Here is a 13,034-nt window from a genome sequence, read left to right as displayed (position 1 = left end):
TCACAACCTGATCAGAAGGCAGATGCTTAACTGATTGAGCCATCCAGGCATCCCTCCATCTTTTTCTATGTGTATGTGCATGACTATGATTGCACTGGGATTATGCTGCATATACAATTCTGTATCCTGCTTTCATGTACTGGGTGACCATTTTTTATTTTCAAACAAGAATATAAACTATCCTCAAAGGAAAATGCTGAAGCAAAAAAATATCTGGCTCAGATTGAAGATTCCGTGAAAGATGTGACCATAGGATATTACAGTGTTGGCTCCTCCACACCTTAGGGTATGAAAACAGCCTAAAAATGTGTAACTAAAAGTATTTTGCCATCCAATAAAATACTTCTCTTGATATAAGTTGGGGAAACATTAAAGCATAGAGGTTAAGGATATAGATTTTAGAGTCTTACCAACTTGATTCAAACTGTACTTTCACACTTATTAGCTATAAGATCATGGACAAGTTTTGTAATCTCCTTGAAACTTAATGTCACCTTTTGTAAAATGAGGATAATAATACCTACCTCACAGGTAATAATTAGAACTTAATGTATATAAACTGCTTAGTAAAGTGCCTGGAATATAGTAAGAGATAGCATGACGAAGTTTCGTTTTTACTGTGCCAAAGACCATTCTTTACATAATAAAATAGAGTAGACAAGTGATCATCTTTCTTAAGGAGCTAAGTATTAACAATTCAGACAAAGAGGAGATCCAGATATTTCACGTGGCCTAGTAATTCATATCTGGGTAGGAGATCAGCTATAACCAGTGTTCAACTCCAATGAATGAATTTGGTAGTTCCAAGCGGGTAAATTCATGTTCGTGCAGAACACTTACCCATACTGAGGGACTCTTTTTGAAATTCCTTAGTTAGGTGGGAGCGGTTTGTTATGCAGTACACATAGCGCTCCAACACGTACCAACACATCTCATAGTAGAATGGATAACGGAACTTATTTGGAACCTACGTGGGAACAAAATAATGGGAAAAACAAGCTGATAACAATTTTCAAGGAGAGAGAGTAAGATAAATTGAACCACTGCAAAAATTAACCCAGGGAAAACACTCTAGTCAACACCTAGGGAGGCATCTGGAACAAGAACCTAAGTGGATCTGTCAACCTAAAAATTGTTGGTCTCGGGAAATAATCACTAAAATTAAAAGGTATTTCAGAACCACCAAGAAGGTGTCTTGGGAAAGCATCAAAAAGTAAGTTTTGGGACAGAGAGTAAAGTGTTGAGTAAGACACAACATACTTGAGAAAACTGTTTCAGGGTTCTTAGGATGCAAAGGCCTGCCAAGCAGTCCTACCTTTACTAGTTTTAATCTGAATTAGAAGACCATGAGACAAAGAATCTAATGGACAACAAGGACATGAGATGAAGTTATATGTTTTTATTATGTCCTTACCTATGAAAGTATGATTAGAGAGACTCATTCTCAAGCTATGTCTAGTCTAGGACATAAGACTACGTATTTTCCCACCACCAGCTCTCAGCTGGTCTGTAGAGTACTTTGCAGTCTGCCCCAATGGCAGGTCCACAAATTAGATTGCTGCTCCACTAGGCCTAATCAGCCACTGCCTTTAGTTCCTTTCATTCTCTCCAGAAGCAGCATAAAATCATTCCAGCTGAATAATAACAAAAAGAACTGCCCTTCAGATCTAGCATAGTCAAAACAAAGGAAAATCAGCATGGATTAATCAGTGAGGAAGACCAACAATGGGGACTACCCTATATATATTTTGCTGTCTTCTTTTAGAGGACAGCTTTCAAAAAGAGAAGCCCAACAATACTTATATATTGTTTTGAATATGCAACTGAGAACGTTTTAATCTCCTTTTCAAAGCTCCATGTCAGGCAGTATTCCTGAATCAAGGAGATCTGGATGGAAGGCCCTTTTCAAAACCCTTCACCAGGTCACAGAGCATGACTGTGGAATGAGAGTACTTTTCTAGGCAGGAGAGGCATATACTTTTCATTAGGTTTCCAATTCAGAGGATATAGGCTCTGAATCTGGGTATCTTAAGTGACTACAGTTTTAACAAAGAGGTTTTTCCTCCTTTATTTTAAAGTCAAATTAGGGGCACCTGGCTGGCTCAGTCGGTAGAGCATGCAATTCTTGATCTCAGGGTCATGAGTTCAAGCCCCACAGTGAGCCTAGAGCCTATGTAAAAATACATAAATAAAAGTTTATTTTTAAAAAGAGCCTATTAATTTACTTTTGGTAAGGTGTGTGGGGGGAACCACAATTAATATATACTAGGTCCCCCCAAGTTAAACACAATACACAGGCCTCCCTGCTCACCTTTCACACATATTAACACTTTTCTGGAAGGGTTTTATTAAAAGTTCAGGACAACCCAAAATTCTAAAGCCGTTTGGGATTCTGTTGAGAGCTGAGTAATATTGACAGTTAAAAAAAAAAAAAAAGAAAGAAAAAAGAAAAAGAAAATAGGGCATTTAAAAGTACTGCGGGGCCACCTGGGTGGCACAGTCAGTTAAGTGTCCAACTTTTGGTTCTGGCTCAGGTTATGATCTCAGGGTTGTGAGGTCAAGCCCCGTGTGGGGCTGCACGCTCAACAGGGAGGCGGTTTAAGCTTCTCTCCCTCTGTGACATGGGGCTCGATCCCAGAATCCTGGGATCACAACCTGAGCCAAAGGCAGACACCTAACCAACTGAGCCACCCAGGCACCCCAGTAAACAAGGGCACTGGATTGTCATCGTCTTTTTTTTTTTTTTTTTTAAGATTTTATTTATTTATTTGATAGAGAGAGCACAAGCAGGGCGGGAGCAGGAGAGGGAGAAGCGGGCTATCCGTTGAGCAGAGAGTCCGAGGCAGGGATCAATCGCAGGACCCCAGGATCATGACCTGAGCCAAAGGCAGATGCTCAACTGACTGAGCCACCCAGACACCTCCTTTTTTTTTTAAGATTTATTTATATATTTGAGAGAGAGGGGCAGAGAGTGTGCGTGTGCGCGGAAGAGGCACAGGGGGAGGGAATCCTGAAGCAGATTCCCCGCTGAGCGTGGGACTTGATTCCAGGACCCTGAGATCATGATCTGAGCCGAAATCAGGAGTTGGCCCCTTAACCGACTGAGCCATCCAGGCACCAGCACTGCACCTTAATTCTAACAGGGCAATCCCTATAACTCCAACAATACTACTCTTGTGTGTTCGATTATAGGTAGCTGCTAACCAAAATACAGGTTTCAAAATAGGCACCAAAATGGTTGACCATGTTCACAATAAATAGATTCCTAATTGTGATTTTTTAATTTTTTAATTTTTTTAGATTTTATTCATTTGAGATAGAGTGAGAGAGAGAGAGAGAGAGCATGAGCGGGGTGGAGGGGCAGAGGCAGAGGGAAAAGCAGACTCTCCAGTGAGCAGGGAGCCCCACACGGGGCTTGATCCTAGGACCCAGGGATCATGACCTCAGCTGGACGCAGCTGCTTAACCAAGTGAGCCACTCAGGTGCCCCTAACTGTGATTTTTAAAAAAGATTTACTTATTTGAGAGAGAGAGCATGTGTGAGCGCATGAGCAGGGGGAAGGGACAAAGGGAGAAGCAGACTCCCCGGCTGAGCAGGGAGCCTGACACGGGGGCTTGATCCCAGGACCATGGGATCATGACCTGAGTCGAAGGCAGACGCTCTACCTCAACTGACTGAGCCACCCAGGCACACCCTAATTGCGATTTTTAAAAAATTTAACATTGAAAACTTTCAAATGCACCAAAAAGTTTTAAGAGCAGTACGGAATGGAAAACTTTCAAATGCACCGAGAAGTTTTAAGAGCAGCACCAAACACTGCCTACAGCATTATTTGAGATTCACCAGCTATTAACATTTACCCACATTTGCTAATCTCTATTCATATACAGTTATTATTATTCTGTTGAACTACTTGAGAGAAAGAGGGGAACATTATATCCTTTAAAGACTCTATACTCTAATTGCTATTTAAGGTCAATACCATCTATACCTTAATCATATGTAATTCAGCCCTTACCAACTTGGGTTCTGCTAAAGAATTAAGCCCTGTTTCCCTAAGACATGGGTTGGCCAGCAAACAGCAGCAAGTGGATTTGGTCTGCTGCCTATTTTTGCAAGGTCTGTGAGCTAAGAGGGTTTTTTTTTACATTTTTAAATGACTGGAAAAAAAACAACAACTAAAATTAGAGCATTTTGTTATATAGGAAAACTATATGAAATTCAAATTTCAGTGTCCATAAATAAAATTTTTATTTTATTTGAGCCATGCTCATTCATTTAAGTATTTCATTCCACAAGGCAGTTAAGTACTTGCAGCAGATACTGTACGGCCCACAAAGCCTAAAATATTCACTATCTGATCCTTTACAGAAAAAGTTTGCCAACTCTTGCCAGGGCATCCACTGCACTGTAAGGAACTAACTTTTTTCCTATATATCTAGAATGGTTATCAGCTACGTACCCTCCCAGGGAAAACCAAGAAAATAAGATGCACAAATCATTTTCTAGAGGACTTCATTCTCTCAAGGAACCCAAGCTAGGAACAGCAGTATGCACATTGATTTATTCAAGTACAACAGTCTGGGTGGTGGATAGTAATCGCAGTAAAGAAAGATACATGAATTCAAAGTTGTGACTCCTGAGTTGATAAATCTCATTACATCGAATTATTCTAAGAGCATAAAAATTAAAAACATCAATTACCAAATGTCCACTTCTAGCCCTAAAAAAATTCAAGATACCAAGAACCTCAAAGAATTAGAGACCCCCAAACCAAGCATGTAGATCTCGTTAAAGTTTTCTTCTCAGTGTCCCCAAAATGTGAACACTGCATTTTAACTCCGAGAAAAATGGAAGTTTGGAGATAACTACCAATGAATCTCTTATAACTTCTGTCTTAAATGGAGATCAACTCTTTCACATCCAGTTGTTAGGCAGCATTACTTACCCGTGTCCGATCTTCGATGTTGTATATTTTTAACTGCATGGGGATATTGAAGCTATGCAAAAAATTGCCTCCAAAGACTAATGTGTCTGTAGGAGTATACACAGCATGAATCCAGCCTAGAAGAAAGGGAGTGGAGGGCAGTGGCTTAAGCACATGTTATAATACGGCTCTCAGAGAACTAGTAAAAGACCCCTAGGATCACACATTTTACTCTGATTCTGCCACTCAGTGGTTGGTCAAGTTATTTAATCTCTTGTAGCCTCAATATCCTCTATAAAACCAATATCCTCTATAAAAATTAAACTTTATATGGTTGTTAGTAAGCATTAAATCAGAAAACGCATGTAAAGTGTTTAGCATACAGCACGTTTGACAAATGCTTCTTCTATTTATGTGAGGGCACAGTACAAGAGAGTTTACATGTATTTCCATTTACCCCTCACAAAAAAAGTGACAGAGATTTAAATATTTGACCAACATAGTATTAGCAGGTAAACACACAGAATTCTAATACACGTCTGTGACTCCAAAATCTGTGCTCTATTTATAACTAGTGACCTGATAAAAATATCACTAATTTCTACACTCCTTGCAGCCATCCCTTAGAACAGGTAGCTCTTATCTGGAGGTTAGATATCACCTGCTGACCAGGTCTTATCCTTAAAGATTCTGATTACCTAGAGCTAATGTGGGGCCCAAACATGTAAATCTGAAAAGCCACCACTGGCAATTTTTTTTTTTTAAGATTTTATTTGAGAGAGAGAACGCACAGCGCAAGAGAGAGCATGAGTAAGGAGAGGGGGAGGCAGGCTCCCCTCTGAGCAGGACCCTGGGATCACGCCCCACATCTGGCTCCCTGCTCGGCGGGAAGCCTGCTTCTCCCTCTCCCATTCCCCCTGCTTGTGTTCCCGCTCTCGCTGTGTCTCTGTCAAATAAATAAATAAAATCTTAAAAAAAAAAAATCCAAATTCTTAGCATCTGATACTCCATAATGACAGGAAAGGACACTATTGTTTTCTGCCCACCCAATCATACCCATTCCTGGTGGTAATCCATCAATTCCTTTTTCTGAAAGAAAAAGTGGCTAAACCCATTTTTTCCCATCTTGCTTACCTGAGGGAATGACGAAGGTATAGCCCTGCTTGAGCTCAATGCGCTGGCAATCTGACACCCGGTCACCCAGAAAGATGTCTCCCTGTTTCCCTGACAGCAGCCAATTCTCGTACAGCTCCAGGTTGTGGGCTGTAGGGGGGATGAGCCAGAAGACCTGTGAGTTAAAAAACTTCAGTCTGTTAACAGCCATTGACATGACCCAGTCGTCTCCCTCAACTGATAAACAGGTACAAAGTTAAGGCCAACAGGGAGAAGAGCAGCAAGCAATTCTCCTAGCTTATAGGACCTGACCATTTGGGAAATTCTAGAGGCCCTAAGGAAAGAGATCTTTTTTTGTCCTTCACTTGTTGAAATGGCATTAGAGCTTCCCAGGGCTTTGATTATAGAGTCCATAACCCAGGATTGAGAGAGAAGGGGGGCATTCAGTTTGTTACCTAGGAAGTCCCTTACCTGCCCCTAGCTGTCTGGCCTCTAGAGTTCTAAGAAGTACAGGTAGGTATAATATCTTCAAGAGACAGGCCTAGCTCACTTTGTTCCAGGGTAGTAAGTGATCCATATCACTGAAATGGATCCAAAGTAAACAAAATGACTTTGGATTTGGAGGTACAGTTGTTCTAAATTAGGACCTCACATTTAAAAAGCATTGTCTGTTTTCATTGTAGTTCTACTTTTTCTCTCACAAAAGGGTAGCAATAAGAGTATAATACTATAAACCTCTAACAATCCCCCAGATTTCTGTTCTCACATAGTATTCAGAAACAATCTGACAAGATGAAATATAGTTCTTTATGAATGAGAATAATCTTTCAAAATCTGTTCATATCTTTACAGAGGTCTTAAAGGCTTCCTCTGACCACATTCCAGATCAGTGCCTTCATACAGGGAAAGGTGGTCTGGATTCTAATTTGCTGATATCGTTGTCAATCTATACAAATTTTGTGTTGCCTTCTATTACATTTTTACACTTCCATGTAGAGAAATTATCTTGTCTTCCTAAAACCACTTCCCTGCCCTCATGTGGAGAATTCTGTCCTGGGAATCTAAAAATAGGACTGTTGAGGTTTACTAAGTACTGCGCTAATATTGGTGTAATGATAGCAGACTAGATGAACACTAATTCCTACTGAAGTCTAGCCAAGAAGGTCAACTTAATCTAGGATTCTCTCTAGAATAGGGGACAATTCCCTAATAGATTCACCTCCAGGGCATATTAAGCATGCATGAGCTGAAGCAGAGTCATAAAACCAGCTTCAGATTCCAACCCCCATCATGACTATGACCGTACCTTTCCCCCTTGATGGATGTGATACCAAACAGAGGTACCACCAAAGTCCACATGGAAGTCAGTATAGCAGCCTCGAACACTCATTAGACAGTACCTGACCCAAAAAAAGCAGCAGCATTAGTGCACTGATTAAAAAAAGAGAGCCTGCCCTACCCTAAGGCCACACTCTCCCCTTCTGCACCCCATTTTCCACCTATCAATTCCCAGTGAGAGGAATGCAATTTCAAGTCATCATATTACCAGACAATACATTTTCTTTAAACTACGTAATCACGGTTATGACACTATTATATACACCCTTCCCTTTGGAACTGTAAAGCCTACTGTTTTAAAGAATTTATTTTTTTAAAAGATTTTATTTATTTGAGAGAAAAGAGAGAGAGAGCATGAGAGGGGGGAGGGTCAGAGGGAGGAGGAGACTCCCCGCTGAGCAGGGAGCCTGATGTGGGACTTGATCCTGGGACTCCAGGATCATGACCTGAGCTGAAGGCAGTCGCTTAACCAACTGAGCCACCCAGGTGTCCAAGAATTCATCTTTTTGATCATTCAGGACACAGAGCAAGGCTCTGAAGGGAGGAACCAGTCCTTGCTATCACTTTGATTTCCCAATGCACCTCAAATGCAGGGAAAGCCACTTACTTCTGCACTTTGGGGTACTGCATCTCCAAGATGGCATTTGTTGATTCAGTCTGACTTTCCTTCAAATGCCTTGGCCACATGTTGTCTACCCAGTCAATGAAATCCACCTTTAAAGAGGAAGAAACATTTAGGATTCAATGGAAGGATTAGAATTAAAGAAAATTTTAAAGTCAGGAAACTAGAATTTCCCAAAATACACACTGAAAGACTACTATTTATTTATTTATTTAATTTATTATTTTTTTTTATGTAGGCTCCACACCCAGCCCAGCGTGAAGGCCAACACAGGGCTTAAACTCATAACCCTCAGATCAAGACCTGAACTGAGATCAAGAGGCAGACACTTAACCAACTGAGCCACCCAGGTGCCCCTGAAAGACTATAATTTAATTGTAAACAATCTGTTGGTGAATCATAGGGTCAGTAGGCAAACATTCCAGAAATAATTATTCAGTGAGAATAAAGACTAATGGTTCCATCAACATGACCATAAAGATCGCACTAATCAAAATGAAGTCATTAAAGAACACAGTAGTATCTCTTCTGTGTCAATATTGGTATAATCAGCTGTCTTTTTCTGATTCAATAATATGCACTGTCTGGAAGGTACCATAAACTTATCAAAAGATGTAACACTGTTAGAGCAGCTAAGATGTCAAAAATAAAAATAAAAATAAATTTAAAAAAAAAGAAAGAAAAAGGAAAGAACTCCAATAGGGATTTGTAGCCTTGCACAACAATGTGCTACAGAATCTACTAGGTTAGGAATCAGAACTTCCAGGTCTGTCATGTTTTCTCAGGATCACATGCAAGTCCCTGGAACTCATTTGTAAAATGAGGATAATTAACTCAAGAGTGATATTATGACGATTACATGTAAATACAGGCTAAAATTTTTAAAAAATAATGTTATCAGAATTTAGGAATTTAATTATTTTATAAGATTTTATTTATTTATTTGAGAGAGAGAAAGCATGAGAGCGAGCACACCAGGTGTGGGGAGGGCCCAAGGGAGAGGGAAAAGCAGACTCCCTGCTGAGTGGGGACTCAGTACAGGGCTGGATCCCATCATGACCTGAGCCAAAGGCAGACACTTAACCAACTGAGCTACCCAGGCACCCCAGAATCTACTTTTTTTTTAAAGATTTTATTTATTTATTTGACAGAGAGAGACACAGCGAGAGAGGGAACACAAGCAGGGGGAGCAGGAGAGGGAGAAGCAGGCTTCCTGTGGAGCAGGGAGCCCGACACAGGGCTCGATCCCAGGACACTAGGATCATGACCTGAGCCGAGGACAGACACTTAACGACTGAGCCACCCAGGCGCCACCCCCAGAATCTATTTTAAATAATACGTGTTGAAAGAAGAAGTGACAGCAGTATGAACTTATCTGCACTTTACAATGAATTGTAGCATGTCCTGTACCTTCAAATGTGTGTACCACCCCACCACTGACCTCCAAGAAACAGTCTCAGGTAGCTAAAATGTGGGCCAAACCACAAATCCAGGACAATATTGACACTGCAAATATCTAACTTAAGGCTATAAAACACATGTATCTGGTAAGCTTTACAACAAAATCTATATTTGATCATTTATTTCCCTTACAATACAGACCTGGACAAATGCATACCATCTGTGCATAATGATATGAGGCAGGCGTCTAGGGAACACTCAGATGTAAACTGTGGGGGAGTGGGTACGAGGGATCACCAATGACATGAGAACTGAAGAGCAACTATGAAGGTTAACTTGCTGCATTACTTTAAAGGATTTCTGTTCAGGAAGCCAATAGTTTTAACCAAGCATTCACTGGGCCTAGAACACTGAATGAACTCTAGCTTCCTTTCTTTCCCTCAAACAAAATCTACTTTCTGTTCTCTTTCATGTTCTCTTCATCTCCCATCTCCTGGTATTCTCCTTTGGAAAGCCTTTGAAGAATAATGAAGATCTTACTTGCTCAAGACACTACAAGCTCTTATGTCTGGATGGGGGAAAGGAAAGGTGAGGAACACACGGGTATTCAATTCAAAGAAATGAATTTCTTTGCCCAGAATTTCCCACCTGCAGCAGTAAGTTACTCATTCTGGCCTCTCTTTAACTGGTATTATTAGGTATCGTCTGACTACCGAGAGAATATTGTGTTAAGGTATTCATACTTTTTTCCTTAGGTTAATCTTTAGGCTCTGGATAGGCCTTTTGCTAAATGTCCTGATCTGTGTGAGAGCAAGTCTCCAGTAGAGGTAACCACCAGTTCTACCTGTTCTGCATCAATACTAGGGCCAAACTGGTAAGAAGTTGAACACCCAGGAACTAATCTATTCATATGCTGTACACACACACACACACACACACACACACACACACACACACACACACACACACACACACACACACACACACACACACACACACACACACTTCATGGCCTTCCATGAACTAATTTCCCCACCACCAAACAAATTTGCACATTGTATATGTTGCTTTTCATCTACCTCTCAGGTATGGAATGACAGCAGAAAACGATCTCTCTCTTCTCACCAGATAATCCGGCTTTATGCTAACACCCCATAAAAGGCACTTAAAGGTTGCCCACCTTTCTCTCCCTGTACCTACTTTTACACAGACTACCCCTTCTGCCTGGAATTCTGGTCTTCATTCTCTCTGCCTCCTTATTTCCTTCATGTCAAGCTTAGGCATCACTTCTTTCAAAGAGTTTCCCCTCCCTAATTCTCCTCCAGTTTATGTTGGGGGGGGTCCTTCCTATTGCCCTCACAATACTCTGTATTTATTCACTTTTGAGGCACTCACCATTATTGTGGTCTGCAGAAATGTCTATCCTCTGGTCTTTCTTCCCCATCAGACTCTAAGCTCTTTGAGAATGAGAATGACCTTATTTTCCACAGGTCCTCTAGCAACTAGCATAGTGCTCAGCATGTGGCAGGCACTCGAACTAATAATAAGCTAACTCTGAAGGTGTGAATGTCAGAGGGAACAAGAGATTATGTCATTTATGTGAAAGATTATTACACGAATGAGATTTATTCAAACTCACTGAAATGTACACTTAAAATGAGTATACTTTATTGTATGTCAACTGTACCTCAATAAAGTTGGTTTTTGAAAAAGCATTACTGAGATACATTAGAAAAGACCTAGATAAATGGAGAGATACACTGTGGGGGAAAAAATACTCCCGTAAATAAATAAATAATACCCAGCAGAATAAGCATATTACCGCTTACATCGTAAGGTTATCAAAACCTTTTCTGTTTTCAGCAGGTGACCTTGGTAATAGCTCACTCAATCTTTCCAGCCATGTTTTGGGTCCCTAAAAAAAACTGGTGCATTGTTCTCTGCCCTCTAAAAAATTTTCTATTTTCGGGGTGCCTGGGTGGCTCAGTCGTTAATTAAGCGTCTGCCTTTGGCTCAGGTCATGATCCCAGGGTCCTGGGATCGAGCCCCGCATCGGGCTCCCTGCTCGGCGGGAAGCCTGTTTCTCCCTCTCCCACTCCCCCTGCTTGTGTTCCCTCTCTCGCTGTGTCTCTCTTTGTCATATAAATAAATAAAATCTTTAAAAAATTTTTTTTTCTATTTTTGAGCCCTTCCATAGTTCTACTCCTCCATTTAATGGTCCGTTATTTTTCTGCTATAAAATGATGCAGCATTTTTATCATTAAAAGGACAAAATGAATAAATCAAGAATGTTACAAAAAAGCGTTATGTGTAATGACACATTTCTAAATTTAAGAATGAAAAGGTATGAGTAAGTTTTTTTTTTTTAAGATTTTATTTATAAATCTGAGAGCAAGCGAGCGAGCACGATAGAGAACCCATGCAAGCAGGGGTAGGAGCAGAGGGACAGGGACAAGCACAGAGCCCCCACGTGGGTCCCGATCCTACAACGTGAGATCACCATCAAGCCAAAACCTTAACCAAATGAGCCACCCAGGTGCCCCATAAGTTTTACTTTTACAGCTACAATCACTTTATTTTTCAATTGGAATTCTAAAAATATGAAGTGTTAATTTATAAATATTATAAACAATTTGATTCTTACATTCCTCCCTTATTCTTTATTTATTTTAAACCACTGAATTGTACATTAAAAAAAAATTTTTTTTAAAGCTCTATGCTCAACGTGGGGCTTGAACTCATGACCCCGAGATCAAGAGTCACATGTTCTACCTACTGAGCCAGCCAGGTGCCCTTTATTCTTTATTGAGGGGACCATATTTGACATTTAATAATAAGACTAAATTTTTTTTTTTAAGATTTATTTATTTGAGAGAGGAGTATGTTGGGGGGAGAGGGAGAGACCATCTTTTAAGCAGATTCCACACACAGAGCCTAACAACGGGCTTGATCTCATGACCCTGACATCCTGACCTGAGCCAAAACCAAGAGCCAGACGCTTAACCAACTTCGCCACCTAGGTACCCCTAACAAGGCTAAATTCTAACCACCTGTCTTCTTGTATTTCCACACGACCAAATAATATAAAAAGAATTTTTATCATTTTAGGGAGATAAAGTTTTCCTAATGAGAAATTCTGTATTTATTTTTCATTTATTCTATTTTCTTTTTTTGAGAGACAGCAAGTGGGGAGGGGCGGGGAGAGAGAGAAAGAGAGAGAGAGAGAATTTTTTTTTAATATTTTATTTATTTATTGGAGAGAGAGGGAGAGAGGGAGTATGAGCAGGGGGAGAGGTAGAGGGAGAGGGAGAAGAAGGCTCTCCGCTGAGCAGGGAGCCAGACACAGGGCTCGATCCCAGGATGCTGGGATCATGGCCTGAGCCGAAGGCAGACGCTTCACCAACTGAGCCACCCAGGTGCCCCGGGAGAGAGAGAATTTTTTTTTTTTTTAAGATTTTATTTATTTGAGAGAGAGAGAATGAGACATAGAGAGCACGAGAAGAAAGAGGGTCAGAGGGAGAAGCAGACTCCCCGCTGAGCAGGGAGCCCGATGTGGGACTCAATGCCGGGACTCCAGAATCATGACCTGAGCCGAAGGCAGTCGCTCAACCAACTGAGCCACCCAGGCGCCCG

At 40.8% G+C, this 13,034-nt stretch overlaps 1 protein-coding gene across 3 annotated transcripts in view; it reads right to left on the bottom strand.

Moving 5' to 3' along the window:
• KDM2A (lysine demethylase 2A) overlaps window positions 1–13,034 on the bottom strand; it is a 111,007-nt gene that overhangs the window by 25,769 nt on the left and 72,204 nt on the right. For all 3 annotated transcript variants that reach the window (XM_027578513.2, XM_027578512.2, XM_027578514.2), the window contains 5 exons: window positions 7,986–8,092; window positions 7,347–7,440; window positions 6,062–6,215; window positions 4,949–5,064; window positions 841–967 (listed from right to left, as the gene is read on the bottom strand). In XM_027578513.2, coding sequence (XP_027434314.1) covers window positions 841–967; window positions 4,949–5,064; window positions 6,062–6,215; window positions 7,347–7,440; window positions 7,986–8,092 — 598 coding nt within the window. The remainder of the gene's footprint in view (window positions 1–840; window positions 968–4,948; window positions 5,065–6,061; window positions 6,216–7,346; window positions 7,441–7,985; window positions 8,093–13,034) is intronic.

The sequence above is a fragment of the Zalophus californianus genome, chromosome 11 (assembly GCF_009762305.2).
Source record: "Zalophus californianus isolate mZalCal1 chromosome 11, mZalCal1.pri.v2, whole genome shotgun sequence".
NCBI lineage: Eukaryota > Metazoa > Chordata > Mammalia > Carnivora > Otariidae > Zalophus > Zalophus californianus.
This window is presented reverse-complemented; position numbering and strand designations above follow the sequence as displayed.